Source organism: Amphimedon queenslandica, unplaced genomic scaffold, assembly GCF_000090795.2.
Source record: "Amphimedon queenslandica unplaced genomic scaffold, v1.1 AMPQUscaffold_13416, whole genome shotgun sequence".
NCBI classification, from domain to species: domain Eukaryota; kingdom Metazoa; phylum Porifera; class Demospongiae; order Haplosclerida; family Niphatidae; genus Amphimedon; species Amphimedon queenslandica.
Window position 1 is genome coordinate 94,637 of NW_003546348.1, and position 27,040 is coordinate 121,676.

At 37.0% G+C, this 27,040-nt stretch overlaps 7 protein-coding genes across 12 annotated transcripts; 4 read left to right on the top strand and 3 right to left on the bottom strand.

Annotated features, from left to right (window-relative positions):
- Nucleotides 1-36: 36 nt before the first annotated feature.
- Nucleotides 37-5,659, top strand: LOC100639609 (ras and Rab interactor 2-like). Its single transcript, XM_019996259.1, has 20 exons — nucleotides 37-146; nucleotides 198-259; nucleotides 317-351; nucleotides 405-527; nucleotides 733-764; nucleotides 814-998; nucleotides 1,251-1,315; nucleotides 1,423-1,545; nucleotides 1,590-1,651; nucleotides 1,743-1,987; nucleotides 2,053-2,579; nucleotides 2,627-2,678; nucleotides 2,735-2,837; nucleotides 2,963-3,220; nucleotides 3,854-4,037; nucleotides 4,088-4,231; nucleotides 4,496-4,623; nucleotides 4,677-4,731; nucleotides 4,785-4,859; nucleotides 5,280-5,659. Exons 1-20 carry the CDS (start codon nucleotides 120-122, stop codon nucleotides 5,402-5,404), a joined length of 2,610 nt encoding a protein of 869 aa, XP_019851818.1. The 5' UTR covers nucleotides 37-119; the 3' UTR covers nucleotides 5,405-5,659.
- Nucleotides 5,433-6,689, bottom strand: LOC109581835 (molybdopterin synthase catalytic subunit-like). The gene is made up of 5 exons (XM_019996267.1): nucleotides 6,448-6,689; nucleotides 6,264-6,357; nucleotides 6,165-6,218; nucleotides 5,928-6,104; nucleotides 5,433-5,857 (listed from the first exon to the last, which is right to left on the bottom strand). Exons 1-5 carry the CDS (start codon nucleotides 6,673-6,675, stop codon nucleotides 5,745-5,747), a joined length of 666 nt encoding a protein of 221 aa, XP_019851826.1. The 5' UTR covers nucleotides 6,676-6,689; the 3' UTR covers nucleotides 5,433-5,744.
- On the top strand, nucleotides 6,686-9,620 carry LOC105312695 (transmembrane protein 62-like). The gene is made up of 14 exons (XM_019996261.1): nucleotides 6,686-6,863; nucleotides 6,911-7,022; nucleotides 7,087-7,221; nucleotides 7,315-7,360; nucleotides 7,435-7,585; nucleotides 7,633-7,757; nucleotides 7,958-8,089; nucleotides 8,170-8,325; nucleotides 8,409-8,574; nucleotides 8,616-8,726; nucleotides 8,791-8,860; nucleotides 8,916-8,996; nucleotides 9,064-9,182; nucleotides 9,245-9,620. The coding sequence occupies exons 1-14, from the start codon at nucleotides 6,696-6,698 to the stop codon at nucleotides 9,506-9,508; spliced, it is 1,836 nt and encodes a 611-aa protein (XP_019851820.1). The 5' UTR covers nucleotides 6,686-6,695; the 3' UTR covers nucleotides 9,509-9,620.
- Nucleotides 9,458-13,003, bottom strand: LOC105312696 (histone-lysine N-methyltransferase setd3-like). Its single transcript, XM_011405548.2, has 12 exons — nucleotides 12,862-13,003; nucleotides 12,707-12,811; nucleotides 12,528-12,616; nucleotides 12,237-12,483; nucleotides 11,996-12,076; nucleotides 11,324-11,388; nucleotides 11,074-11,262; nucleotides 10,903-11,028; nucleotides 10,743-10,852; nucleotides 10,438-10,638; nucleotides 10,337-10,376; nucleotides 9,458-10,039 (listed from the first exon to the last, which is right to left on the bottom strand). The coding sequence occupies exons 1-12, from the start codon at nucleotides 12,965-12,967 to the stop codon at nucleotides 9,674-9,676; spliced, it is 1,725 nt and encodes a 574-aa protein (XP_011403850.1). The 5' UTR covers nucleotides 12,968-13,003; the 3' UTR covers nucleotides 9,458-9,673.
- A 2-nt stretch (nucleotides 13,004-13,005) lies between these two features.
- LOC105312697 (uncharacterized) lies at nucleotides 13,006-15,777 on the top strand. 6 transcript variants are annotated; one of them, XR_002184793.1, is made up of 9 exons: nucleotides 13,006-13,125; nucleotides 13,175-13,283; nucleotides 13,354-13,452; nucleotides 13,498-13,597; nucleotides 13,643-14,832; nucleotides 14,883-14,991; nucleotides 15,055-15,153; nucleotides 15,202-15,298; nucleotides 15,350-15,384. XR_002184793.1 is itself a non-coding variant. In XM_011405550.2 (9 exons), the coding sequence occupies exons 5-9, from the start codon at nucleotides 14,743-14,745 to the stop codon at nucleotides 15,756-15,758; spliced, it is 804 nt and encodes a 267-aa protein (XP_011403852.1). In that variant the 5' UTR covers nucleotides 13,035-13,125; nucleotides 13,175-13,283; nucleotides 13,354-13,452; nucleotides 13,498-13,597; nucleotides 13,643-14,742; the 3' UTR covers nucleotides 15,759-15,777. The 6 variants fall into 6 exon arrangements, 5 of the variants coding, with proteins under 5 accessions (XP_019851822.1, XP_019851823.1, XP_011403852.1 ...); XM_011405550.2 differs by having other exon boundaries at nucleotides 13,035-13,125; nucleotides 15,350-15,777; XM_019996266.1 differs by having other exon boundaries at nucleotides 13,035-13,125; nucleotides 13,354-13,402; nucleotides 15,350-15,777.
- A 26-nt stretch (nucleotides 15,778-15,803) lies between these two features.
- Nucleotides 15,804-17,884, top strand: LOC109581834 (glycine N-acyltransferase-like protein 3). The gene is made up of 5 exons (XM_019996262.1): nucleotides 15,804-16,533; nucleotides 16,579-16,690; nucleotides 17,081-17,179; nucleotides 17,242-17,365; nucleotides 17,409-17,884. Exons 1-5 carry the CDS (start codon nucleotides 16,447-16,449, stop codon nucleotides 17,815-17,817), a joined length of 831 nt encoding a protein of 276 aa, XP_019851821.1. The 5' UTR covers nucleotides 15,804-16,446; the 3' UTR covers nucleotides 17,818-17,884.
- On the bottom strand, nucleotides 17,461-27,009 carry LOC100639733 (unconventional myosin-VIIa-like). The gene is made up of 28 exons (XM_019996258.1): nucleotides 26,872-27,009; nucleotides 26,715-26,823; nucleotides 26,085-26,659; nucleotides 25,752-25,901; nucleotides 25,610-25,702; nucleotides 25,473-25,547; nucleotides 25,371-25,421; nucleotides 25,084-25,323; nucleotides 24,872-25,032; nucleotides 24,513-24,630; nucleotides 23,057-24,427; nucleotides 22,773-22,904; nucleotides 22,434-22,663; nucleotides 22,180-22,372; nucleotides 21,927-22,124; nucleotides 21,619-21,804; nucleotides 21,248-21,469; nucleotides 20,989-21,189; nucleotides 20,778-20,901; nucleotides 20,520-20,672; nucleotides 20,190-20,433; nucleotides 19,502-19,583; nucleotides 19,252-19,437; nucleotides 19,134-19,202; nucleotides 18,870-18,994; nucleotides 18,522-18,821; nucleotides 18,396-18,471; nucleotides 17,461-18,224 (listed from the first exon to the last, which is right to left on the bottom strand). Exons 1-28 carry the CDS (start codon nucleotides 26,974-26,976, stop codon nucleotides 18,129-18,131), a joined length of 5,865 nt encoding a protein of 1,954 aa, XP_019851817.1. The 5' UTR covers nucleotides 26,977-27,009; the 3' UTR covers nucleotides 17,461-18,128.
- Nucleotides 27,010-27,040: the final 31 nt, after the last annotated feature.

Genomic DNA, 27,040 nt, shown 5'->3' on the forward strand with positions numbered 1-27,040 from the left:
ATAAATTTCTACTAATTAACACAACTTAATTTCCGGTCTATAGCCACGTCCACGTGGGAGGGGCCATCTTGGAAAGTAAAAGTACAGGTTCGACTTGCCAAGTCTATAAATGTGAGCTTATGGAGCGCCAGGCTACTTATTTGAGGGTACTTTCTTTTTTACTCATATTAAATTTGACTTTACTCCCCGTGTTGCAGGTATTAGAGGCTCAGAGGCGAAGACTCGGGGACTATGAGCAGATACACTTCAGAAAGAGTTGGTGAGTGGGTGTGTCAAGGCGTGGCCTTTATATGAGACCTTTCTCAATCTCTTGTAGGGCCAGAACAGCTTACGAAACTATCAGAGACAATGGTATAGGATAAAGATGTGGAGAGTCTTTGTCAAAATTATATTTTATTATCTAGACTCTGTTTCTCGTCCGCCTGTCTTACAGCCGCAAGTTTTGGACTTTTCTAAAGCTACGGCAAAACCTTATCTCCAACAAACTGAATCACTTTGGATGAAACTCGACCTCTCAAGACAAAATGGTACGATATACTAATAATATACTAATAATACACTGAAACTGCTTGGTATGTGATTGTGGATGGATGTAAATACTTCATTAGTGCAAATACTTAGAAATGTGGTTTTGACTTTTTTATTGTTTGTGTTCATATTTTAAGTATATTTTGTCGTGTGTTTTATAAACATTTATCTCTCATACACACACACAACTGTCTCTCTATTTAGCTACCGAAGAGCTTTTTGATAAGAAACCAGGAGTGAGTAGATATTGTCTGTCTATGATATATCACAATCATGTCCTTGTAGACTTTTTATGTTAGGAGTTCCAGTAGGTCAAAGTATGCCCTCTCAGTTCGACTGGACAGTACAGAGACCCCAGTGATGCACTACCTTGTTTATTGCAATGCCCAAGGGTTTTACGGGATACAGGGCTCCAACTTACAGTTTGTGAGTCTCTACGACATGTTGGCCTACTTCTGCTTCCAGCAAAGGTACAGTGTGTGTGCTGACTGTTATAGTTTAAAGAAGGGAGAGAGTTTATTTTATTGAGTGAAAGAGAAGGAAGCAGTGACTATGAATAATTGCCATACCATACACTTTCTTAAACTAACTATAACTAACATTAAAAGTATAATTATCAAAAATGCATCTTACTCCTTTCTGGCGTATCATTGTGCAATATAATTAATATGGAATACAATTAATATGTTTGAAGATGAATGTCTTGTATCATTTCCTTTCAGTGGCGGCATGCCTTGTTTACTGTCTCCTCCAACAATGCAGGAAAAGAGAGGATTCTATATATCTGGTCAGCCACACACATACATGTACATATACATGCAATACGATATGTGCATGTACATGTGAAATGCATAGCATATCATATTTATCATTGTTATCATTATTAAACAATAGATTCAGAATCCGATTCAGAGGAAGACGAAACTCAAGACGACGATCCCTTCTCTCCAGAGACGGAGAAGTTTCCGAATAACTCACGGCATCCCTTTGATCCTGCTAATCTGCCTCTCTCTGCAGGTAATTTGGCTTTTTGTGGATCATAACTATTCACACTACTGTAGTACCTCCCCCTTTACCTCCCCGCCCACAAAAGACTCGTTTTGACCCCTCCCAACACTATGAGGTAAGAGAGGAGAGAGAGAGCTTTTATTTCAGCTAATTCCATCTCTCTCTCTCTCTCTCTCTCTCTCTCTCTCTCTCTCTCTCTCTCTTAGATGAGTACTTCACACGTATTTGATCACATCAACTCTCTGGAGAAAAATGACTGCTCTTTAGCTACTTCTTCTCTTGACGAGGGGTTCCCCCCTCCCACTAGTAAAGGTTATAAAAATTTTGAGATATTAGCATCGTCTCTGATCGAAGACATCCCTTCATCTCGTAAGTCTGTGGTGATCCTTCCGAGCCAGCCACGCCCTCCACCCCTCCCACCAAAGACTGACAAACCACTAGTATATGACACGTGAGTTGAAATTGAAATTGTTATTACAAAATTAAATTCTAAAATTATTTTAAAATTATTGTTAGTCCTCCTGCTATTCCACCTCGCCCGGTACCTCCTCCAATCCCTCCTAGAACAAGAAGGAATACTGATCACTCGCCTCAGCCTGAAAGAAAGAGGTCAGTGGATACTCTAGGATTTAGGGGACACAGGAGAGCTGCTTCTGACTCTAGTGTAGTGTCTGGAGTATCGGAAGACCAAGAAGGACTTCAAATGTCTTCTCCTGCTCCTCCTCCTCTTCCTCCTAAACGTAGAGGAGATACAGTAGCTTTTGATCCAGGAAGTATTGTGACTGAGGAGCCTAAAGGAGAAGGAGAGAAGAGAGAAGGAGAGAAGAGAGAAGGAAAGAAAGCGGAGGAGAGAGAAGGGAAAGGAAGAGATGTTAAAATTGATAGTATCAATGATATGGTGACTGATGACCTTGATGAGTGGACGATGGTTGACCGACAGGTGACCGAATCTTTATCTTCTTCTCAACTACAAACTTCAATATCATCGGCTTCAACTCCCAAGACACAGGCTAAGAAGAAGAAGCAGAGGTGGACAAAGAGACGTGAGTCTGTACAACGTGCAATTAGGTTATGACTTTTTGTATTTCAGTCCAGAAGTGGAGGAGAAAGCCAAGAGGAAGATTAAAACATTATATACTAGAGTAAGAGAGCATATTTAGTCTCTTCTCCTTTCTCTACTATCATTTCTTCCTATCAGTCTAGCGGAAGACATTAATAGTGAATTTGGTGCTCGAGTCCATTATTTCCTTGAGACCATAGTCATGAAAGGGAACGAGCCTCACCAGAAACTACTCAGCGATGTGAGTGCATCCATTTGCTTTTAATGGCCATTTTGTTTTTTTGTACATAATAATTAACACGTAAATATCATTTAGAATCCCAATTTGACTTTAGTGATATATATATATATATACTGTATTCTTAGGTGAGGCAGTTTGTGAGCAGAATGAGGGAGCTATTGTTGGACGAGTATCGAGTACCGCTTCTCAGCAACGGGATGGACTCTTGTCGTAATTTTGAGCACCTGCTTGAAGCCACTCTCCAGCAGTGCATCACTCTACCTCTCCACAAGTTTTTGTTTGATAAAGTGAAGGATAATTTGGTCGCCATTGGATCTTATGGACAGCTGGAAGAGGCAGTGGATAACGCAAGAAAGAAAACACCAGAGGATTTGGGAATAAGAGTGAGGACTTGAAATATTTCAATGTCTGTCTCAGGGTTTCCCGCAGGATTTTAGCATAGTGTTCAAAATGACTAGGAGAGAATTCTCCATTTTTATAATATTTTCTGATACGTATACATGTTCTTATGTTGTGTAGCAAGTTTCAGTTGATTCCGATCAAAATTGGATTTTTTATGAATTTTTAAAGTTGCTCAAAAATTGGGCCAAATTGGCCAAAAATGACTAGGAGAGAATTCTCCATTTTTATTATATTTTCTGATGCATATACATGTTCTTATGTTGTGTAGCAAATTTGAGCTGATTCCGATCAAAATTGGATTTTTTATGAATTTTTAAAGTTGCTCAAAAATCAGGCCAAATTGGCCAAAAATGACTAGGAGAGAATTCTCCATTTTTATAATTTTTTCTGATACGTATACATGTTCTTATGTTGTGTAGCAAGTTTGAGCTGATTCCGATCAAAATTGGATTTTTTTATCAATTTTTAAAGTTTCATGTCATGTACCATTGTTGCAGTTCTCATGAAGCTTGTGCTGTTTAGCTCACACTTGGTATATTTTATGGGAAACCCTGATTGTTCTACCAACTTCTCCATTTCCCTTTCATTACTACCTTTGCCCTGTATCATTATAGGCCCATTTGCTAGTACCAACTGAAAAATCTCTCTCTGAAATTAAAAGCATTTTTGAGAAATTGAAGCAGACGCACTGTGCCATGAGGAAGCTTGAGTATCTCCTTGAGGCTGTACGGCTCACCTATGAAGGAGTCAAAGACGTCAACAATCCAAAGAAGAGCATGAATGACCTTGGAGCGGATGGTATAATATCATCTCTTTGGTGCTACGGTTTTCATGGTTATTTTATTTAGATTTCCTTCCGCTCTTTGTTTGGGTTTTGGCTCATTCTAATTTTATCTCTGCCGAGATAGAGGCAGAGTATATATGGGGCCTGGCCCATCCTTCTCTGTTTAATGGTGAAGGAGGATATTATCTAACAACACTAACTAGTGCTGGTATGTATGCATCATATATTGTATAGCTGGTCTCTTTTGTGTGGAATCAATTTCTATGCAGGCTTGTTAAATCCACTAAAATTGATTCCACTAAATTTTATTAACACCAAAAAATTCAAAATAAAATATTAGCAGAAATTTTGTAAATTACGAAAATTAGTTCCAATGAAAATTTACAACAATGAAAATTTTGAGGCCACAAAATAAACCAGCTATATGGTATGTCATTAATTGTTCTTCATTCCCCCTCTTTCTTTCTCTCAGTTAATGTGTTGAGGGAATTATGTAGTGAGACATACAACGCAGAAAACTTGAATAAGACATTACCAAAAACTTCATGTCTGAAGTCAGAACTACAGGTGTACTCATGTCTTGGTCCTGATCCTCTAAAGGTTACCTGCAATGATTGCTTTTTACTGTTTTTATTTCTTCGTTTTATAAATAGTTTGATGGACCTTTTTCAATTCCTGTGTTACCAACAATGACTGCTGCTGAAATATGTATGTTAGCCCATATCCACTTTATACATAATATGTACTGATTTGTATATTAGGCGAATTGCTTGCTTCTCGTTTCAATCTCACAAATTATGAAGAATATAACCTTTGCACTAGCATAGGTGATCAGAGTAAGTGCATGTTCATGTACTGTTATTTTCTATTCAAGGTGTAAAATGGTAGTGATTATGACTATAAAAATATGCGATTTTACCCTGAAAATTAATATTGTATTTAAATAATTAAGCAAAAATAATATAAAAAATGAAAAATTCTCTTGGTGCATTTTTTTATAAAGTGCCCTGTACTCTAGTGGTACATGGTCATTGGCTAAATTTTATGAGCCTGAGCTCAAAGTTTTTCATGTAACATAAGAACACCTATTTGTCACAATTATTATCAATTTTGTTGGCTGAAAAAAAACATCGAATGTTAGCTTTGGATTGAGCACATTTCCTCCAAATTATATGGAGCTCATTTTATGCCCTGCTTATAAAATACAGTGTAGTACTGATATACACTTTAAATGTTGGAAATCTTTTCCTCTCTAGTTACTCCATTAAATCCTACTGACTATCCTCAAGAAATTACAATAGATTGGGAGTTTGAGGCACCCGATGGAGAGCTACAAGAAACAGAGAAGAAGCTTGTATTTACCAAGAAAGTCAATAGATGATGATAGCACGGGGAGAGGAGAGGAGTTGTTTTGTGTCAAAAATCATATAATCATAACTAGCAATTACCAACGACATGTGTCAAAACTCAAATCAGATTTATTAGTGAAATTTAATGTTTTTTAAAGATTATTATTATCATTATTATTATTATTATTATTATTATTATTATTATTATTATTATTATTATTATTATTATAGCACAGGATAATTATACAAATCTTTGTGAGTTGTCCTTCAATGTACCGCTTGCATGAGATAGAGTCATTTGTTCTTCACGTCTCAAGCCATTATTAGTGTGTGTATCAATAATAAAAGCACTGGATCTATAAGAGAGACTCGTCACTTATTCCTTGATAGCAGTGCATATTCTGTACTAGTCCCCTCCATTAGGAGTACTCTTGTCTCTAAACTCTTTATTCTCTGTAGGAGACTCGTACCAGTTGAGGACGACCCTGTAATGAGAAAGATGGATCTTCCATTTGATCTTCTGATGACTTTTATATAGAATTTATATCTCCTGACCTTTGCAATCCAGAGCCTCTTCCAACTCCTGAACTCTCTCTTCCAACATTAAAACGTTTTTGCTACCAATCTCAGGACGTGGGTAGTCTCTCCCTTCCAGTATTAGCTCCGCCCATAGCTCCTCCCTCAGATTTGGTATGCTGTCATTCGGGCCTTCACTGTTCTTCACTTGTCGAACTAAAAAATTGATAACGTTAGTACCTATTGTTAGTTTGGATGATTTCCAGACACACAAACCGTGATTAGGTCTCCTATGGTATTCAATGTCAGTACGGGCACATCCCTCGTCACCTAAATGTCACATGATGCCAATCATCATGTAACAAGTGTATGTACCTGTAGCTGCTGTTCGACGGCTAAACTCGAGCTGGTTTGAGACGTCGATTTGTTTTCTTTTAAAACGAGTGAAAGCATCAATCCTTTGCATTAGCTGCAAACAACAATAAAGATTTTTTTAAAGCAGAAGAACAATATTCATTTTTATAATTATTTATCTATTTATCCCGAGATTTATCCATACCTCTTCTTTTGAGGCTCTGATGAGAACTGGTTTGTCATCAGTTCCATTGGAGGGAGTGGCTGAGCATTGAGTGCCTCTGCTTGTTTTAATGACCTCATCCTCAGTGAGCTCTATCTCGACCTGGACATCTTCCTTTGCTAGGAATATCTCTTCACTCATCATATCGATCACCAGTGCAGTGACAGGAAGTAAACACGTGGTCATTTTTGTTATTAAAGGCACTCCCATTTGTTATTCTCTCAGTGATCATGAAAATCTTTCTTATCATTTGTGTTCTCTTCTCTGCCTGGTGTCTCTCGTTCTTTCTGGACTGCTTCTTGTACGGTAGTCCCGTCCCTCTCAACAGTAGCCAGAATAGAGACGAGGCTCCTCCGTTTCATGGTGCAACATTGGATAACGTATTTTGGTTCTTACAGGTTTGATGACCCACCCTTTCTCTAATCTTTATGTTTACTCTTTTCAGGTATCAGATATTCACATTAGCGTGTACGTTGATCCTGGACGCTACGAAGACCTCAAGCTATTCATAAAGCAAGTTGTGGGGACAGTGAAACCAGCTGTAGTCTTTGTGACAGGTTTGTGATGTCTCTTTCCCTCTAAGTCTTCCATACCTCCTCCTCTCTCTCTCTCATTATTCAGGTGATATTACGGATGCTAAAGGAGCCGATCAGTTGTCATCCACACAGGAATCAAGAGAATGGCATATCTATAGAGACATTTTAAACCAGTCCCAATTCGGAGACATGCCATGGATTGACCTAAGAGGAAATCATGGTTAGGATATTGTGTATGTATGCATAATGTCCTCCTTAAACAATCCTTCCTCCATTTCCTTTTATATTCATTCTTTCTCTTTCATTTTTAAAGATGCTTTTAATGTCCCATGGAAGTATCACAGAGAAGACATGTATCGGTAGGAGCTCAATCTCATATTATATTATTCCCTTCACTCTTCCTCCTCTTTCTCTCTCTCTCTCTCCTTTTTAGTCAGTATGCTCTTAGCTCTACAAAGCATTCCTCAGTTGCATTTAAATGGTCCCATAAAACTAATTTTGGCGTCTATTCATTTGTTGGCATTGATGCTTGTCCATCCCCTGGACTAAAGAGACCTTATAACTTCTTTGGAGTCTTGCACGACGTAATAAAACGTTGACTTCAATTCCTCTAAATCTTCGTCTTTTTTAGGAAGATTTAACAATGATAGAGGACATAATGGCCGAAACAAAACGAGACAATGGAACCATTATACTCACTCATTATCCGTCATCGTTCATCACGTCCGACTATAAAAGAATGAGAAATATTTTTAGGTAAAGTCAATATGTATACATTGTACTCGTGTATTATTTGTATAAACTAATATTTATTTATTTATACATTTTACTTTCAGGCAGCTGTAACTAATTTAAATAGCATAATCTTAATAATAATAATAATAATAATAACAAAAATGGCATGTATATAATGCTATGTTGTATATATATTAGTTATGTGCTGTGTTTTCTTTTAGTCATTCTATTGCTCACTTGTGTGGTCACTTACATTCTGGTGGAGAATACTTCTTTGAGAGGCTAGCAATGTATGCTCGTCATCCTGACGGACATCTTGAATTAGAACTGAGTGACTGGAAGTTTGTGAGAAAGTACGAGGAATTATAAATTAACAGCTAAAGCATCATGGATATTTTTTGTTCCCACCCCCCCCCCCTCTCTCTCTCTAAAGGTTTAGATTATTAGCCTATGATCATGACATCTTATCATTTACTGACACTTCCTTGCATAAGTGGCCTCTAGTACTTATCACGAATCCAGTCAGTACACACTTTGCTTTACCAGGAAGAGAGCCCACTAGTAGAATCAAGCACTCAACTCATATTCGGTTTGTATTCTTGTTACTGTATCCAGGCCTACCTTCTACTCCCTTTCTACCTCTCTCTCTCTCTCTCTCTCTTTCTCTTTTAGCATTCTTGCATTTTCACTCTGGTCTATAACTGATGTCCTTGTTTCAATTAATGGTGGCTCTAATCAATCTGCTACTCTTGCGGCAAAAGGTCAACCTCTTTATGTGTTGCCTTGGCAGACTAGCCACTATATGCATGGGAAGCACTCGCTGACAGTTTTTGTCAAAGTAAGACTCCGCGTGAGGCTTTGTAAAGTAAAGTTTTTTAGGACTCTAAAGGAAACGAGGCAAAGGTTTCTCAGAAGTTTTCATTGGATGGTAGCAAAGACCCTCTAGATAAATTACCAGGGTTTTTCTTATTGACTGACCACAGATCATTTGTTAGTGGATACTCCTCTCAACCTCTTTGTCACCCTTCCCTCTCATTATTCCTGTTTGTTGTAGGCTAGAATGACCTTCTTTTCTTTGTGGCTGTTATTAGTTACTTGTTTGATGACTGCATGGTTTGGTGCAGGTGAGAAGCTCATCAGGTGTGTGTCTGTCATGACATGTACATGTGCATGTTGTAGGCTTTCAATATTTTCAAAACATGACAAGATATCCTCCAGTCTTTTATCCATTTTTATTTAACCTACTATATTTTGCAGTTGGTAAGGAGTATAAAGAATACGCTTTTCAATCATTTTAACCTTTCTCTAACTCACTCTCACGTCACAGGCCCATGGTACGTTGGTGAGGTACTCAGAGATGTCTACGGTCTAATATTTGTACATGGGATGATGGCCAGTGGCCACTTTATTCCAGGATCACTGACATACGTCCACGGAGTTGCTGAGGTCAGTTTTTAGACATCCATATATCTTTAATCATTAATGCTCTGTCAAAATATCTTTTATAGATACTGACTTATTATCTACCGCTAAGCCTGTATCTGTCTTATCTGTTGCAGCCCAGAAACTCAAAGAAATGGAGGCACCAATGTGTCCTCTATCTATGGATGGCCTTCATTGCACTGGCAATCATGTACCACATGAGAGGAGTTAGGAGGATAGTGAGGAGCTATGGGTGGATCTCCTTAATTATTAGTCCGGGATACTGCTGGACTCTTGTGTTAGGCGGACTGTTAGTTTATTTAGCAATTAGGAAAGGAAAACGAACATAATTTAACACCAATAATAATAATAATAATAATAATAGTAATAAACAATGATAGAGATGATTAAGCTACCCTTATAAATGATCAGTAAAGTGGTGAAATGGCCACACACATTGTATAATTGTGATAAAATAATAATAATTTTAATGGATCATCAGTCTGTAGAAATGTCTACTTGCTATCTGCTTCTTCTTGTTCTGCATCATCAGTGTTCTTGCTCTCTTTTAAAGGCAGTTCAGTTTCTTCAATCTTCATGATTTCTTCCATCTTTCCATTTTCAAGTTTTCCGTTTTCAGTGGAAGCAGTTACCCCTTCATCTTTCGTCTCTTCCAATTTGTCATCGTCTTTTTTTAATTTCTTTGCATCGTTAGTTCCTTTCCACGCAATCTCCTCTACTCCGTCTCCTTCTAATTTAGCCTTCAAACTGGCAGCAACTTCAGAGGCATTTTTTAATATCAGTTTTTCCATTAATCTCAGAATGATGCTGTTTCTTGTTCTTCCTGTGACTCTGTCACTTGCTAACAATTCCTTATCTTCCTGCAATAAAATATGAAGTAATATCTTTCTCAAATTTTCTCTCTTAAGTCTAAATTTTTTGGCTCAAAGTTGATACACAACATAAGAACATGTGTATGTATCAGAAAAAATTATAAAAACGGAGAATTCTCTCCTTGTAATTTTTCCCAATTTTTGAGCAACTTGACAACCCTGGTCCCTGGCCAAACTTAGTACAACAAAGTGTGTGTAGTTCCAGCTGTCAAAAACAAATTGAAACATTACTCATTAGTTACTGGTAGAGTGGAATGCCTCACATACTCTCCTAACATATTGTACCTCAATGGTTGTCTTATAGGGCAGCTGGAGCAACTGGCATCTAATAATCAGAAACAGATCTCACTGATAGTACACATCATTAAATCATTAGTAATGTATACCTCTTCTCCAGGAACTCCATTACTCTCTGGTCTCCTTGTACCCAGGCTTTCCTGTTCAATATTTCCTTTATTTGTTCATCAGTTCTCTTCTCTTCCTCCCATTTCTTCATCTCTTCCTCTGGTGTCGTTAGTAATCGCACAAAAGCAATTAGCTCTTCATTGAACGGCGAGTCACCCTGTGCCACTGAAAATGTACTCAGCCTGCAAAGAACAGTATACTTAAATGACACAAGATTGAAGACTCGAATTAATACATTAATTAATTAACAGCGGCTAATTAATCAATTATTATTTAATTGACTGACATTGTGAATCTGAGCCTCTTGACCATTCTCTTAATGCAGTCATTGCTGGCACTACTCACTCCAATCCATATCTTCACGTAATCATATTCATTATCCTCTACAGCAAATCCCTATGTAATAAACATATAATATGATAATAGTAATGATAAGTGTTAGCTACCTGATTAAGTATCATGTCACCGTTACCCCTGGGGCCATAAAATATCCTGAATTCATCCCCAGGGGACAAATCAGACATGCTATAAGAAATGCAGGCTTGCGTGTCAGTGTCAAAATCTGATAAAATCTAAAAAAAACATATACACCTACATTATTATTTTCTATCCCTTACTCTTCCTTGAGTATGATTAGCCATGTCCCACAGCGGTATTAATACCAGCTGGTTCTCTTTATAAAGATGAGACAACGACCGACTCACTGGGACTTTGTTCTGACGTGACATGACGCAACTCACCGCCCACTTGAAATCAATGAGATGAAACCCGACAGTGCATATGGGGAGAGAGAAATTGGAGAAGGCCTGAAATGAAGGATAAATAGGCAGTACTCAATGATAAAGACTGTATCAACAAAACACTTACTCGTAGTTGCTTGTGAAGGATGGCGTATAATCTTGCAATATTCCTTACTTGACTGATGCACTCCACTGCATTAAAAGAATTATATTATAATTCATATACATACAGGGTTTTGGTATAGCACTCATGCAGTTTAGCAAGTTTGAGGTGATTCCGACCAAAATAATTTTTTTACAAAATTTGAAAGCTACTTAGAATTTGGACCAAAATCCCTGTACTATTATAGTACAGGGTGTTTGGCCAAATTTCGCCAAAAATGACTAGGAAAGAATTCTCCATTTTTATAGTATTTTCTGATACATATACATGTTCTTATGTTGTGTAACAAGTTTGAGCCGATTCCGATCAAATTTAAATTTTTTATGAATTTTTAAAGTTACTCAAAATTTGGGCGAAAGTCCCTGTACTATAGTACAGGGTTTTTGGCCAAATTTTGCCAAAAATGACTAGGAGAGAATTCTCCATTTTTATAGTATTTTCTGATACATATACAAGTTCTTATGTTGTGTAGCAAGTTTCAACTGATTCCGATTGACTTTGGATTTAAAAAAAAATTTTAAAGTTGCTCCAAGTGCCATGCACTGTATTGCAGTATGCTTGCCAGTTGAGTAGGTACAATACATACATACATGTCTATACATACACACACACACACACACACGAAAGCACACATACTTAATACTGGTGAGCCTTGTAATTCTAGTAGATCCTCCTTATTAAAGAAGAGTGGCAAATTAAATGAGTTTGGAAGTACATCTAAAATGTAAAAAATACATAATGTTAATATAGTACAAAATAACTTAATTAGGTTTCGCAAAAAAAACTTTAAACCTTCTTCACATACATGTGCATAACACAGGCATCAAGTCAGCAAAAACGATATTATTTATAATTATATAATAATTATTATTCTTACTTATGTAGGGTTTCCAGAAAGATGAGAGTGAGTATCTTTCATTCAATAGCAATAAAGCCAACACGAGATTAGGCATTGCTGAGAGGAGTGGCTCTAACCGGACCAATCCTTCCATCTCCACAGACATCACTTTCTCTTTTGAGAAGAAAAGAGAATTCGGTATCTCTAAGACTTTGTCCTCTTCCTTGATACTTGTTCGTGCCCTTAGGCCGTAACCCATGGCACCAGGACACTCCATTATTTCAACCTGTAGAGGAGAAGGAGGGAATGACCTAAGGAAAAAGAAATTACTTTCTCAAATTTGGCACCGTTTGACGTAAGCCATGTCACAAACTCATCAACTGAGTCCTTCCTAGGTGGAAGAGGCATAGGAGAAGGGCCTATAATGATATTAATAATTCAATATGGTAAAATAGGAATTCTGGTATTATATATAATATATATATATAAATAGAAAATCTAATTTTTACCTTGACGCTGTTCAATGGCGTGCACAAGTTTAACTATAGCATCATATTCTTCCCATGTACTGGCATTTGGATTAGCAGTAGAACCAGGAGAAAACTTTGATGTCCCTGTATGTGTGTGTCACGAGGTCAACATAGCTATGACATATTATACTCACTTTCCAAAAGGCTGTCTATTAATCTTACGACTCCTTTGTCACTCAGAGCGTGGCAGAGCTTCTGTTTAGCCTCTGATTCTTGCTGTTTCCTTGACTTCTTTCCCATTAATGCTTTATGTGCATAGCACGTGGTTTAGTCACACCCAAAATCCCAAATTAAGAAATTCAATGATGGCTGATCACAAAATTGCAATTGAAGCTGATGCTAACAAGAGAGAAGAATTGAAGGGTTTCTTATACAAATATTGGCCTGATACAATAGAGGTATCACAATAGACTAGATATGATATTATTGTACTAAGGTTATCTATAGATATTGCATGGATTGAGATTGGGAAAGGATCATAATGCCAAGATTTTAATTGATAATTGGCCTGATGTAAAAACTGTAATACTAACCTATGATGAAGGAGAAACTACATGTAAGTAATCCACTTATAGGGGGGAAATTTATGGAAGCAGAATTTAAAATGTTTTGTTGTATTTTTATAGTAATTTTTTCATTTGGCACTGATAATTCAAAAACGGCTTCAATTTTAAGGTCTGTTATTGATTTGCATTTGAATGATTCACAGCAAATATTTACTTACGGTACTACTTCTCAATAAATCTGATTGTTTTAAGTATTTAACACAGGTTTTGCTGAAATTTTTCAAGAAACAAAGAAATTTAACGTAGATATAAACTATGAACCCTTTTTTCGATATGTTTACACAACAGATACAGTGATAGAAAGGTAGGTATAGTTGCATTTAATGTATTAAATTAAATAATTGTATAGACCAACTCTTCCTGAAGGATATAAAATTGATATTATTCATTCGTCTGATATTGATTTTGTGGTATCAAAATGGGGACTAGCTAAAGGTAGTCTCAAAATGAAACAGTTGATGAGGCGTTACATTACCAATTATCCAAATGTTGCAATTTATGATACATCAATCGAACCTCCTCGCTTAGTTTCATGGAATGTATCATCAGCAATTGGCTGCCTCTACCACTTTTTTACAGTTGAGGAACATCGTGGCAAAGGATTAGGAACCATTGTCAAAATAGAATTGTTACAAAAGATTCTAGCTAAAGGGATCACACCATTTAGTTACATTTATACTGATAATGCTAAAGCCCAAACAATATCTGAGAAGATTGGATTTGTTCGGGGCTCACTTTTGGCTGCTCAACTTATTTTACATTAAACCCTTTCTAACATAGACAGCTTTTTGCTGTCAGACCTTTGATGTGTTTAGGCAATACTTGGGCAAAAAGTTGTAAAGCTTTTCTTTACACATTTTGGCAACAAGTTACGACAACAAAACTACTGGCAACGAAGCTGATTGTCAAATACCGCTATAATGTGGATTGTTATGGTGTGGTTGTTAGTTTGAGAGAAGTAGGGATCTATATCAAACTTCAGTTACAATTGCACATTTAGTTACACTCCTTTTATATAAATAGAATTACAATTATGCCATGTTGAAGTAATTTCAATTAAAAATACTATTTTTAAATGTTTTGCATTTAACAGAAACCTATAGCTTGCTTTTTAAAATGGAATTTTATGATAACATATTGTCAATCAGAAAAAAATGATTAAAATGATGATTTTCTCCTATAGCAATTTTTGATGTGCATGCTGATTGAGCCTGAGACATATATCCTCTACTACTTATTTACAACTGAAGTTCCTTCCATTCTCAAAAATCAAATTGCCACTTTATTACACTGATTGTTACAATCTATATGGATCTAACTCTTAATATAATATAATAAAATTATACTAAAAAGTTATTACTATTATAACTTGCTCTAGTTGACTTGCCAGTGGCTAATCTCATGTATATAAAAAGGTGTGCCAACTGGTTGCAAATTAGTGGTTAGGTGATGGATCACAAAGTTGCTATTGAAGTTAATGCTAGCAAGAGAGAAGAACTGAAGGATTTCTTATGCAAATATTGGCCTGATACAATAGAGGTATCATAATAGACTACAAAGTAATAATTATTGTATTGAGGTTACTATAGATATTGCATGGATTGAAATTAGGAAAAGATCATAATGCTAAGATTTTAACTGATTGTTGGCCTGATGTAAAAACAGTAATACTAACCTATGATGAAGGAGAAACTACATGTAAGTACCTAATCCACTTATTTATGGAAGCAGAATTTAAAATGTTTTACTGTATTTTTACAGTTGTTTTTTCATTTGGCACTGATGATTCAAAAACAGCTTCAATTTTAAAATCTGTCATTGATTCACAATCAAATGATTCACATCAAATATTGATTAATGGTACTGCCTCTTAGTAAATCTGATTCATTTAGTTTTGCATAACATCAGGTTTTGAAGTTTTTCAAGAAATGAAGAAATTGAACATAGATACAAATTGTGCACCCTTTTTTCGATATGTTTACACACCAGGTGCAGTGATAGAAAGGTAAGTATAGTTGCATTTGTTGTATTTAATTTAAGTAAAATAATTGTATAGACCAACTCTTCCTGAAGGATATAAAATTGATATTATTCATTTGTCTGATATTGAATTTGTTGTATCAAAATGGGGAGTAGCTAAAGGTAGTCTCAAAATGAATCAGTTGATGAGGCATTTCATTACCAATTATCCAAATGTTGCAATTTACGATACATCAATTGAACCTCCTCGCTTAGTTTCATGGAATGTATCATCAGCAATTGGCTGCCTCTACCACTTTTTTACAGCCGAAGAACATCGTGGCAAAGGATTAGGAACAATTGTCAAAATAGAACTGTTACAAAAGATTCTAACTAAAGGGTTCACACCGTTTTGTTACATTTATGCTGATGATGCTAAAGCCCAAACAATATCTGAGAAGGTTGGATTTGTTCGGGGCTCACTCTATTTGCGTTACATCAATTAACTCTTAATCATTATTATATACATACATGTATATATATATATATATATATATATATATATATATATATATATATAACTAACATACATGTACCAACTACCAAGCCAACTTTCTTGTCAGTATATTATTGTTGTGGTTAGACAAAAGTTGTAAAAAGTATGAAAGCTATGGCACGTATGTTTTGGCAGCAAGCTACTGGCAGCAAAGTTGCCCAGCGTATGATACTCAAATACTGCAGTGAACATAACAACGGAAATCTGACAAGTTAGGTTCTCAGTTCAATCAACCAATGTAGAGGTGAGCTGACCTTTATTTTCAGTTGTGGGGTATGGCTGGGTACTGTGTAAACCAGCATTATAGGAACTCTGAGAACTGGCTCAACTGGGTTCTTTAATGCTAATAGCAATGGGTATTTATAATATGGCATCTTGCATGCAGCTGCTTTACTTTCTCGTCAAAATCAGTTAAGGCTGTAGTACTGTATGGTGTATATACATGTACAAATCAAATAATAATTTTTTGGGATTTTAATATCTTTATTGTGTTTTAGTTTAAATGTGTGTTCATATAATTTGTTTTATATGAACTGGTTCAGCTTGGAAAAAGCCCAAAAGTTTGTCATTGCGTGGGCGGACGAGTTCTGAAGAAATCGCCCACGCATTCTAGATTAGCTCAGGCTGGCCTTATCATAATGGATCAGGGTGCAAGTGAAATTGATGCCAGTAAGAAAGAAGAACTTCAGGATTTTTTATATAAATACTGGCCAGATACAATAGAGGTAACTGTGTAAAGAGAGAGCTTCATGAATAACTATTTAATCTAGATTGTAAATGGACTAAAATTAGGAAAGGAGTTCACTGCCAAAATTTTTACTGATAATGGTTGGCCTGATGTAAAGACTGTAATACTCATTTATAATGAAGGAAGTGTAACATGTAAGTCTTTCATAATAAAATCCTGACATAACAGCAACCACAAATGTAATATTAAAAACCCCTCGATCATCAATATGTGATCTGAGGTATTTATACCACTCTAATAAGATTCGTAGTTTCCCATTACAGAGGCGGGCCTAATGCAGGACAGGCAGGTTTGTTCATTTTCATTAAATTTATTCATTATCAGCTGTATAAACTGCTTGTATAATCAATGCAAAACCACAATGATGAATAGCCATGCAGCACTATGCGGGCAGGTAATATAATTTGAGTGGCCTTATTACCAATTCGTTTTAACATGCACATCTGTTTCTATATGTCCTTCACATTCATAAACAGTTGCTTAATATCCTTGGTACAATAAGTTTATGGATTATTTTTAAATAGTTTTTTTTCCATTTGGCACTGATAATCCAAAAACTGCTTCAATATTAAAGTCTGTCGTTGATTCAAACCTTGAGGATGGACAGGAACCATCAATTCATGGTACTAGCATCATAATGATTTGATTCATTGCTACTAATATTGTGTGCATGTACGTAATGTAGGTACTGAAGAATTTATTTTAGAACTGAAAAAAGTTATGGGGTTTCAAATATTAGCACCTCCCATATTCCGATATACTTATACAATTGCAAAAGACATTAATAGTGACAAAATGTTAGAGAAAAGGTAAATATTTTTTGCTATGCATTATATTGACAATGTAACATAGGCCTCTCCCCGAAAGATATAAAATTGATAGCATTCAGTTTTCTGATATTAAATTTGTTGCATCAAAATGGGGCGAAGGAGGTGACATAGCGCAGCCATTTATAAATAACTTAGTTACCAACTATCCGAGTGTTGCTATTTATGACACATCAACAGAACCTGCTCAACCAGTTTCATGGATAGTATCAACAGCTGTGGGGATCCTGTACCACTTATTTACAGTTGAAGAGCATCGAGGGAAAGGACTGGCCACCATTGTCATACAAGAGCAAACATGCAAGATACTGGCCAAAGGACTTACTCCATTTTGTTACATTTATGCAGATAATGTTAAAAGCCAAGGGCTCTTTGAGAAGTGTGGGTATGTTAACAACAAATTGCATTTGTCTTATACCCACCTGGACTATTAACTTGTGACTATTTGCTTGTTTAATATTAAAATTATGTCTATTTTTGATAATACTATTAAAAATTCAATAGCTAGATTATATGACTGTGGTGCATATAAAAAGCTGTAGATTTGTGCCAACTGCATAATTAAAATCAATACATAATAAAATTATAATAGTACTCACAAAACATCAAATAGCTCCCATTTTATTGTTTTTTTGAATCATAACACATCTGGCATAATAATAATAACAACAACAATAATAATAATAATAACTATTAAAAAATGAAATAAGAATAAATAAAAGTAAATGAAGTCAGATGAAAGGGATTATATCAGTGTGTAGGAGACTCTGTTAATGGATTTGCGTTGCTTCTCAGCGACAATATGTGTATAGTCACGTATTAAGTGAGCAATTTGAGATGCCTATGGCATTAAAAAGTCATTGGAATGATTTGAATTTGAAGCATGCCATATAACATGGTAATGCTCCATATTATTTGCAATTTAACTCAGTAATGATACACATGCTTGCATTATGTTGCATATTATTTTATATTTTTATGTCTGTATCACTACTTTTAGTGTGTGCCTTACTTGAGTTGTGTTAAATATGAATCTTGTTCCTCTGGTAAGACTGTCCATCACAATTAGAATACTCTTCAACGAAGGACTGAGAAAAGTAACATTTAAAAAATAGTTAAAGGCAAAATCACCACTTACCTATAATTGACAATGTTCTTGTATTCGTAAGAGACCAGTGGCTCCTTTTCCCTTCTCTTCAGTATATGTACTCCAGAATGATTAATTGCAAGCCAAAGACTCTTTGGAAGTGTTGTAGTGTGTGCCTGAACCACTTCAAATATCGTTGATCCATACAGCTGCCATTGTTGCGCAAAGGCAAGCAAGGCTTCATTGCACTCCTGCTCTGAAGTGTCGGAGTATTCATAGTGCTTGTGTCTGATGTTATCTGGATGAACTTTGTGCCTCAAGTGATTTGGGATTACTTGCTCTATGATAGACCTGGAACAAAAGAAATAATAATTAAACTTTCTGGAGTTTTTCTCTCACATGTAGTCTGAAAACTCAATGCTGTCTTGATAGTTTCCAAGCGTAGCTTGAGCTCTTAGTCCTGCCAAGTAAATCACTTCAGAGAGTGAAATGGGGAATCTGTCATTGACGACATCATCTATCACCTGCAAGAATAGAGAATAATTAATGTTTATGTTGTCTACTCATTTCTTTTGTATATAAGCATTAAAACACGTCACTGCATGTATTTTTATTATTATCATATTATTATTATTGTTGTTGTTGTTGTTGTTGTTTATTTACTTGATGCAGAAGGAGATTGAACTCCACATTGTCTTCTGGATTGTAGAATGGTCTTATGAAGAGCCTCTTCTGCAGAAATAAAAGTATCATTTATTGCTCCTATCAACACTGGCTGTACCTTAAACGTCAGTCTAAGTGTCTTTGTTGATCCAGTGCTTTTAGAGTACTTCTCCCACTTGAACATTGCATCAGATACTTTGTCACTTGGTAGCATATTACGCTCTAGTTGTCCAAGGACTTCATAAAGAGAGAATCCAAAGGCATCTTGAAAGAGACCAATCCTCTCCTGGACCATCTTAACGACCTGTTTAGCAAGTAATAGAATATAAGTCATGCACTTTAATAATTGCATGAGTTTGTTGTGTTACCTCTTCAGCTGTAGCTGCAGAATCAAACTCAAGTGCTCTGAATTGTCCATCAGTGAAATAGAACCTCTCGTGGATTGGGCGCCTAATTTTTGTTTAAGAGTGAGTGATGTGATGCACATCTCCCCCGTCTCTCTCTCTTTCTCTCTCTCTCTTTCTCAAGGTTTTCCCACAGGATATGGCATGGTCCTCATGCAGCTTCTTGTTAGTGGATTGTCAAGTTGCTAAAAAATTGGGCCAAAGACCCAAGACTATAGCCTTTGGTCATTGGCCCAATTTTTGAGCAACTTTAAATAGTCATAAAAAATTCAAATTTGATTGGAATCAGCTCAAACTTGATACACAACATAAGGACATGTATATGTATCAGAAAAAATTATTAAAATGAAGAATTCTCTTCTAGTCATTTTTGATGAAATTTGGCCAATGACCCAAGGCTATAGCCTTGGGTCATCTGCCAAAATTTGTCAAAAATGACTAGAAGAGAATTCTGTATTTTTATGATTACATATACATGTCCTTATGTTGTGTATCAAGTTTGAGCTGATTCCGATCAAATTTAAATTTTTTATGAATTTTTGAAGTTGCTCTAAATGCGAATGCTGTCAGCTCATGAGGCTCATGCTGTTTAGCTCACTTAGCATGCTTTGTGGAAAACCCTGCTTTCTCTTTCTCTTTCTTTTCAAATTACTTTCTAATAATGCACTGTATCTCTCTCTGTGACGGAGGGTATTTCCTATTCTTGCTCTCTATTGTCCTGTTGAGAGCTTTAAGACAGAACTGGGCATACTGTCCCTCCTCCGTGTAGGTGTCCAGTGTACAGCGACGGAGATGGGCCTGTAAGTAGTTAAGTATTTGCTTGTTCCTGGGGACAACCACCCCACAGGCCAATGATAAGAAACGCCAGTTTTGTACATTGATACGACCATTAGATTCTGAAAAGAATAAAAATACAATAAATTTAGCACATGCAAAGAACAAGACACAACTCTCTCTCTCCCTTTTTATGCTATATCCTTGCCTGGCTGCTCGGTGGTTTGTTTAATGATTTGAAGGTAGAACTCGTTGCAGAGTGCTTCTTTCTCCAGACATTTCTCAAGTGATAGCTGTACAAGAGTCATCACATCGTCAGGATTGACTTCATCAAATCCTTTACCACTTGAAGGAGTAATGCCTAGAAAATTATCAATATACTTTCATGCTCAACTTTGGCACTCCCCCCAACTCTCTTCAAATTTTCCCTAATACCGGTACATGTACATACAGCCCGTGCACTTACCTGAGTGTACTAGTATGGTATAAAATAGTTGCATGCATATCTCATCTTCCTCTACTCCTACACTGATTGTCAGTGGCTGCTTTAACATTGTCTTGGAGTATGACCAGTATGATCTCTTGTACAACTGTATTGAGACAACAAAAATCGCAATGAAATATTTCTTTCTTTCACTTCATTTTTTCCGATACAATTTCTTGTACTTGTTTTTTACCTTCTCATAGTCTTTTCCAACTGTTCCTACGGCTGACATTTGTTCCATTTTTTGTTTGTTGACATAGCGGCGTAGCGTTGTTGTCAAAAACCCTGTTGCCTGCTCCACCGGTTGCCTTAAGATCCCATGCTCCACAAGTGACTTTCTCAGTGTTGCTATGTCAGCCCATATCCTTGACCTTTCCTCTTCACTCACTTTGACCTAATAAAAAAAGTAAATTTGTACAAATCATTTTATTAAAAATTATTGTTGCACTTACCACATTTGTTTTTACTTCTCCCACTCTGTGCCAGTTCTGGTGCTGAGGAGAGTAGCTAGCAATAAGATTGGCTATGTCCTCCTTCTGTCCCGGCTTTGTTTCAAAATTAAATGAGACTTGCTTCTGATGTGCTTCGGTTATTTTCATGTTCAGAGTAATGGCATCCTCGACGATATCAACCGCCACGTTATCCAACTCGTTGTAATTATATTCAGCCATTACCTGGACATACATGTAACCAATAAAGGCAGCTATAAAAACAAATATTTTCTGCCCCAGCCATTATGCCATGAGTCAATTCCAATTAAAATCAAAAAGTGCAACAATTTTTAAGCAAATAATATATCATTTTAAACCTTTTTATTTCTTACATTTTTTGTTTTTTGGTTGACAAATTTCACTCCTTCAGCTCCAACAGCAAGCATCAGTACATTTGGGTGTGACCAGAATCCCTTATAAGTCACAGGGAACTGTGCGTAGCCATACAATGGGTAATGCTTGACAGCAGTCAGATACCAGACTTTAGCTTGTAATGCAGTTTTACCAGTACCAAACATCTACATGAAAAAAAAGAGAAACAGAATTAAATGATGGATAAAGCAAGGGCTGGGTATTTCATTCCCCAATCTCTTCGTAACTTTTTTATTTTATTTTATCTTTTAAATTGTACTGCTCTCACCTCATGTGCTTCTGCTATTGATTTCTTCCAGTCTTCTCTTGTTTTCAACCTGTTGCTTGACAGGATCCGTGGATGAATGTACTGCTCCAGTTCATCATATCGGCTCATCATTGTCCTGTCATAGGAACCCCATAGGACCTGAGCATGAAGACCAGCCAATTGAAGTGCCACTTTCTCATTCAGTGGAAACTCATCCAACTGCAGGATAGAACAAAGAAGATAAAAATAGCATTATTATTAAAGAATTCCTGACCTTAGCTACTGAATGAACAGCTTGTGCATACATTAAGTGATACTCCACTGGGTCATCAGGTATCTCCTTGGGTCTCCTAAATATCCTCTTACGGAACACAAAACGAGAGTCTCCTCCTCCTAGAGCAGCTGTGAAGGAAGGTCTCTTACTGATAGTTGTGTACTGAGTCATACGCATTGAGGATCTCTTGTCCCTAGAATGAAAAATTATTTATTCGTTATTTTCAAAATTTTCTAATGTAGATAAAAGCTGACCTTTCCCATTGCGAGAGGATGTCAGAAATATAGTCGTGACCTTTAATAAAGTGTTCTCGGTCAGGGTTGACTTCAAACAGGCCCCACCCATCGCTAGACTGGAGGTCAACGCGACTAGCAAGACTCTTAATGACGTCTGAAGCAGTAGCTGATGGATCGACACCCATAGCTTTAGCTTTGCCATCCAAGAAATAAAAACGACAGATGAGCTGTGATGGAACCTTAACAGCCTTTGATAAAATAAAAATATGCCATAATACTAGTTTTATTATCAAGCAATTAATGCATAATAGTGATATGTGTAGATCTAAGACATCTAGTCTCTTCTCTCTCACTTACTTCAATCTCAATGCTTGATGGAGGTAGTCTTCGTGCACTGGGTTTGACCGTTCTCATTGTTTGGAGGCACATCGAAGAGAATTTACCAACCAAAGGATCACTGGACTTGGTCACAAAGAAAGCTTGAAGATACTAAAAAAGAAATACATGTAAATTATAAAAACCAATATAACACATTCAGTGTATGTACTATTGTAGTGTTTGTCAGCTCATGAATCATGCTTTTTAGTTCACTTAAATTGCTTTCTGGGAAACCCTGGGTGACATCATTCCAACGATTTTACCTTGTTAAAGTTTTTGGTAGGTGGGAATGCAATGGTAGCTAGAGTAAGAAAGTGCCATCCTCTAAGAGTTGCCTCTTCACTTGGGTTTTCCGTCACTTGTCTTATAATCTGACAAAAGATCTCATCTCTCAGCTCGGTTCTATCAATGCCGTATGCAATGATACTTTGAATTATCAGATTGACCTGATCTTCCTTGATGTCTCCCCTCATATACCTACAGAGATCCTTGAATATCGAACAAGAGAGATTGACATTCTCTGGCAAGTGCATGTGTATCATTGATGTTGGGAGTGACGTGTTCTTTGTGAACACAAGCATCTCATTCTTTGGTAGTGGATCTTTGATTCTGGATGGCATACGGCGAAGTGAAAAGGTACTGAAACCTCCAGTGTCTTTTGGGAAATCATTGAAGTACATCTCAGCAAATTTTAAGAGGGGGTAAGCCGAAGGGTCAAAGCTAGTCTCGCCAGTAGCACCCTCGTCGTCAATCCCAAGAGACTTTTTGAGTACTCTTCTCTCTCTTTGGCGCTTACGTTGAGCTCTTGATGCCTCTTTAGCTTCAAAGGTCAACACTGGAGGTTTGGGTGCTTCCCTTATCGGCTGCATTGGTAGTCTGGCACCCTCAGACTGCTGGAACATGTCCTCCAGATCTTGAGACAGAGAGCGAAGAAAAACCTTCTCGTCCTTACCAGCTTGCGCTGATTTGGGATCTTCTTTTAGAAATATGAACATCTCATCGAGATTGACCTGTCCTTTAGTGTCGACGGTTCTCTTTGCTTTCTTGTTTGCCATTTGAGCTAGAGTGAGTAATTCTTTCTGAGCCTCCTTGAAAGCATCTTCCTTCTCTTTCTCTTCCATTTCGATTCGTCTCTGCTCGTCTTCCCTTCGTCTTCTCTCCTCCTCTTCCTTTCTAAGCCTCTCCAGTCTCTCCTCCTCTTCTCTCTTCCTCTGTCGAAGCTCTTCCACAAGTATTCTTGCAAATAGCGCTCGTACATGCGCCTGTATCAATATTGCCGCTCTCTTCTTTCGAAGGAAAGTGATCCTCTGTCTCTGCCCACGGAAATATTTCTGAATGACAATTGTAGCTTGTCTTGTTTGGAGGTATCGCTTACGTATCCTGTACCCACGCCAGATCTTTTGTATTATGATCATCTTTGCCGTGAGGAGGCTCCTCCTTTCCGTCTCGAGAGGCTCAAAAACTGAATTTCGTAGAAAAACCTTCGTTTTTCCGATTTGCCACTCGGTCTCTGGGACTTTCAGACTCTTGAGTATGAATGCTACAGCTTTCTTGTTGTCGTCAGGGAGCTCAACTTGAGCAAGACACCGGTATTTCTCTAAGAACTCTTTGGCAGGAACATGAACCGGATACCCCTAGAGTATCAAGTGAGAGCAATTAAGCATAATAACATTATTGTACTTCTTAAAAATAATAAATCTTGTAAAATATATTTATTACCTCTTTCCTGATCCTGACTATATCAAGCATGCCTGAGTATCGTAACTGTGACAGTATCAGTTCATCATCGTAAGAGGATGCACCTTTATGATGATTCGGCTTTAAACAACGAACATACCTAAAATAGACCATTACAAACAAGTGAATTTACTACAAGAATATAAAGCACAAGGATATATACGACTAATAGTATTCATGCATTGCAATTTAATTCCAAGTGTGAAATAAATTGATTTTTAAGGATAGCATACATTGCATGCGATAATGGGATTCATTCAAGGGAAAGAAAGTATTGATAATAAATACTTGAAAGGGCTGAATATCATTAGTGTCATCATGAATCCATTCCTTTAACTCACCAGGGTGTTGTTGCATCAAGCGTATCAACAAGTGCAAGGAGCTGAGTTCTAAATGTATCGCCGACCGTTGGCTTGCCCTTCATTGTCTTTGTACCACTGACAAGACTCCTCGAGGCTGTAGTCCTACTCTTTGCCATCTCAAGATAAGTTGAGAGCATGTCCTGTATAAGGAATTAATTATTAACAAAATGGCTCACATTGCAATCTCTAACTCTGTATTTGGCAATTTCCAGTACAAATGGACTCTTGGAAGACTCCATTGCATCAAAAAACATCTCCTGCTGCACGTCTTTGTTTTTATCAAGGAAACCCTCGATGGTATAGATGACGGGTCCAGCATAGTGTTGTATACCAAACTCAATCCCCCAGCGTCTCTTGTCATCTCCTTTTATGAAGTTTGGATGCTTGACCACCTCATGGTGAAGTTTACTGAGAAATGACTGATCAGTTCCCTGTCAGAAATATGAAAATCACCATAAACTGATCATTTAATACTTGCCTTTGGAAACCTGCACTCTTCATCGAGGAGTCTTAAAATACACTTAGGTGCCTAATAAAAGATAACAATTAAACAATGTACACTTTCAAAGTCTCTCTCTACCTTTTCAATGAGTTCCAGACAAACTGTGTTATCAGTGAATGTGATGTGAGAGAACTTTATCCCTTCCTCTTTGTACTGTAATGGGAAAGCACAAAAACATAAACAGGATATTTGGAGAGCACATATCAAAAACTCACCACTTGCTGCTCAAGTGCAAACACATAGTGATTAAAGAACTTGTGTAGCTTCTCATTTGTGTAGTTGATGCACAGTTGCTCAAATGAATTAATCTAAAAGTCCAAGATGATAGAATAATGCTAGAAATACACTCTGAATTACTTTGAATTTCTCAAAACCAAATATATCAAGGACACCAATGAATCTGGAGCTATCAGTCCCGGGATTGTTGCAAGAGTTGATTTGTTGTACAAGCCAAGTGAACACGCGAGAGTATAGAGCCTTAGACATTGCATGTCTGTTCTCCTTTGCCTAATAGTAAAGAGAGACATTTTTGAGCTCATTTGAAGCTCTCATGGGCATAATATTCCTGTATCTCTGAGTGTAGGCAAACATGAAAAACATTAATTATCAACAAACAACTTGAAGCAATTACAAATCTAGTAATATCACATTGCATGATTGATCAATATGTGAGTTCATTAAGTAGCCTACCTCTTGATATTTCAATGCTATGTTTGTCACAGATCCTCTGACATGAATCTCACGTGATGTACATATTTTTTCAATCACCGACTCCTGAATCCCGAGAAGGACTGCTATTCTCTTAATGACAGCCTTGTCTTCCTTTGCCAAGTGACACGCCTCCTCATCTTCACCTCCAAACTTGAGGTTGCCGATCCATAAAATGGCTGACAGGACACGAAAAATCCCAGTCACAAGTTCCGGGGATATGTGAAGCACTTGTAATGCGAGACATAGATCGTCAAACATTTTGACATCGTCAATGTTTTCAAGATCATAGCAACCACTCTGGTTGAGGTAATTAAAAGTGTGGGCAGGCTCAATGAGCAGCTCTTGTTTTAGTTCTGAGTTTCTCATGGCTCCGGCGATCATCTGATAAAATATGTGATAGTTTCGCTCGTTTGGCGACTGGAAGCTAATTCTCGATAGCTCAAGCAGATAGTCCTGAATAATGCAGCCGCTGATCTGCCCTCTCTTATCAAAGCAGACTTGAATGAACTTGCCAAAACGAGACGAGTTGTCATTTCTCAGTGTCTTTGCATTACCTAAATAAGTCATATTTTACACACAATAAAGCATATTGAAGACACATATGCATACCAAATGCCTCCAGTACTGTGTTTGCTTCCAGGATCTGCTGCTCTGCCCATCTTGATTCGCTGTATGTCACAGCACAAAGATATTGTAATATAAATTTTGTAGTCTCGGTCTGCATTGAGAAATAAAAGCGTTAGAATAAAATTAATTTCATGACTACCTTTCCAGCTCCACTTTCACCGCTGATGATGCAGGATTGATTCTTTCTCTCAGTCTTGTAGTAGCGCAGTGAAGCCTCTGCTATGGCAAAGACATGTGGGGGCATGTCAGTTAATGATTTTCCAGTGTAAGCTTCAATGGAGTCCTGGAGGATAATGAACATTTTATGA

Bases quoted from the DNA above. Each gene is read 5' to 3' on its own strand.
- LOC100639609 (XM_019996259.1), top strand. From the start codon at position 120: ATGGAGCGCCAGGCTACTTATTTGAGG. The intron at 2,580-2,626 runs GTGAGTCTGTAC...TTTGTATTTCAG, and splicing joins GCAGAGGTGGACAAAGAGAC to TCCAGAAGTGGAGGAGAAAG. The intron at 4,732-4,784 runs GTATGTTAGCCC...TTTGTATATTAG, and splicing joins AATGACTGCTGCTGAAATAT to GCGAATTGCTTGCTTCTCGT.
- LOC109581835 (XM_019996267.1), bottom strand. From the start codon at position 6,675: ATGGGAGTGCCTTTAATAACAAAAATGACCACGTGTTTACTTCCTGTC. The intron at 6,105-6,164 runs GTTTGTGTGTCT...TCAATTTTTTAG, and splicing joins CCATAGGAGACCTAATCACG to TTCGACAAGTGAAGAACAGT. The intron at 5,858-5,927 runs GTCAGGAGATAT...TTCTCATTACAG, and splicing joins AGAGGCTCTGGATTGCAAAG to GGTCGTCCTCAACTGGTACG.
- LOC105312695 (XM_019996261.1), top strand. From the start codon at position 6,696: ATGAAAATCTTTCTTATCATTTGTGTTCTCTTCTCTGCCTGGTGTCTC. The intron at 7,222-7,314 runs GTTAGGATATTG...TCATTTTTAAAG, and splicing joins TGACCTAAGAGGAAATCATG to ATGCTTTTAATGTCCCATGG. The intron at 7,758-7,957 runs GTAAAGTCAATA...GTTTTCTTTTAG, and splicing joins AGAATGAGAAATATTTTTAG to TCATTCTATTGCTCACTTGT.
- LOC105312696 (XM_011405548.2), bottom strand. From the start codon at position 12,967: ATGGGAAAGAAGTCAAGGAAACAGCAAGAATCAGAGGCTAAACAGAAG. The intron at 12,617-12,706 runs GTAAAAATTAGA...ATATCATTATAG, and splicing joins CGCCATTGAACAGCGTCAAG to GCCCTTCTCCTATGCCTCTT. The intron at 10,853-10,902 runs GTAGCTAACACT...TTTATTACATAG, and splicing joins GTGACATGATACTTAATCAG to GGATTTGCTGTAGAGGATAA.
- LOC105312697 (XM_019996263.1), top strand. From the start codon at position 13,030: ATGATGGCTGATCACAAAATTGCAATTGAAGCTGATGCTAACAAGAGA. The intron at 13,126-13,174 runs GTATCACAATAG...GGTTATCTATAG, and splicing joins ATTGGCCTGATACAATAGAG to ATATTGCATGGATTGAGATT. The intron at 13,284-15,054 runs GTAAGTAATCCA...GTATTTTTACAG, and splicing joins TGATGAAGGAGAAACTACAT to TTGTTTTTTCATTTGGCACT.
- LOC109581834 (XM_019996262.1), top strand. From the start codon at position 16,447: ATGGATCAGGGTGCAAGTGAAATTGATGCCAGTAAGAAAGAAGAACTT. The intron at 16,534-16,578 runs GTAACTGTGTAA...TATTTAATCTAG, and splicing joins ACTGGCCAGATACAATAGAG to ATTGTAAATGGACTAAAATT. The intron at 17,366-17,408 runs GTAAATATTTTT...AATGTAACATAG, and splicing joins GACAAAATGTTAGAGAAAAG to GCCTCTCCCCGAAAGATATA.
- LOC100639733 (XM_019996258.1), bottom strand. From the start codon at position 26,976: ATGCCCCCACATGTCTTTGCCATAGCAGAGGCTTCACTGCGCTACTAC. The intron at 25,422-25,472 runs GTAGAGAGAGAC...ATCTTTTATTAG, and splicing joins GTCTGGAACTCATTGAAAAG to GCACCTAAGTGTATTTTAAG. The intron at 20,902-20,988 runs GTAAAAAACAAG...GTCTCAATACAG, and splicing joins TTGGAAAAGACTATGAGAAG to TTGTACAAGAGATCATACTG.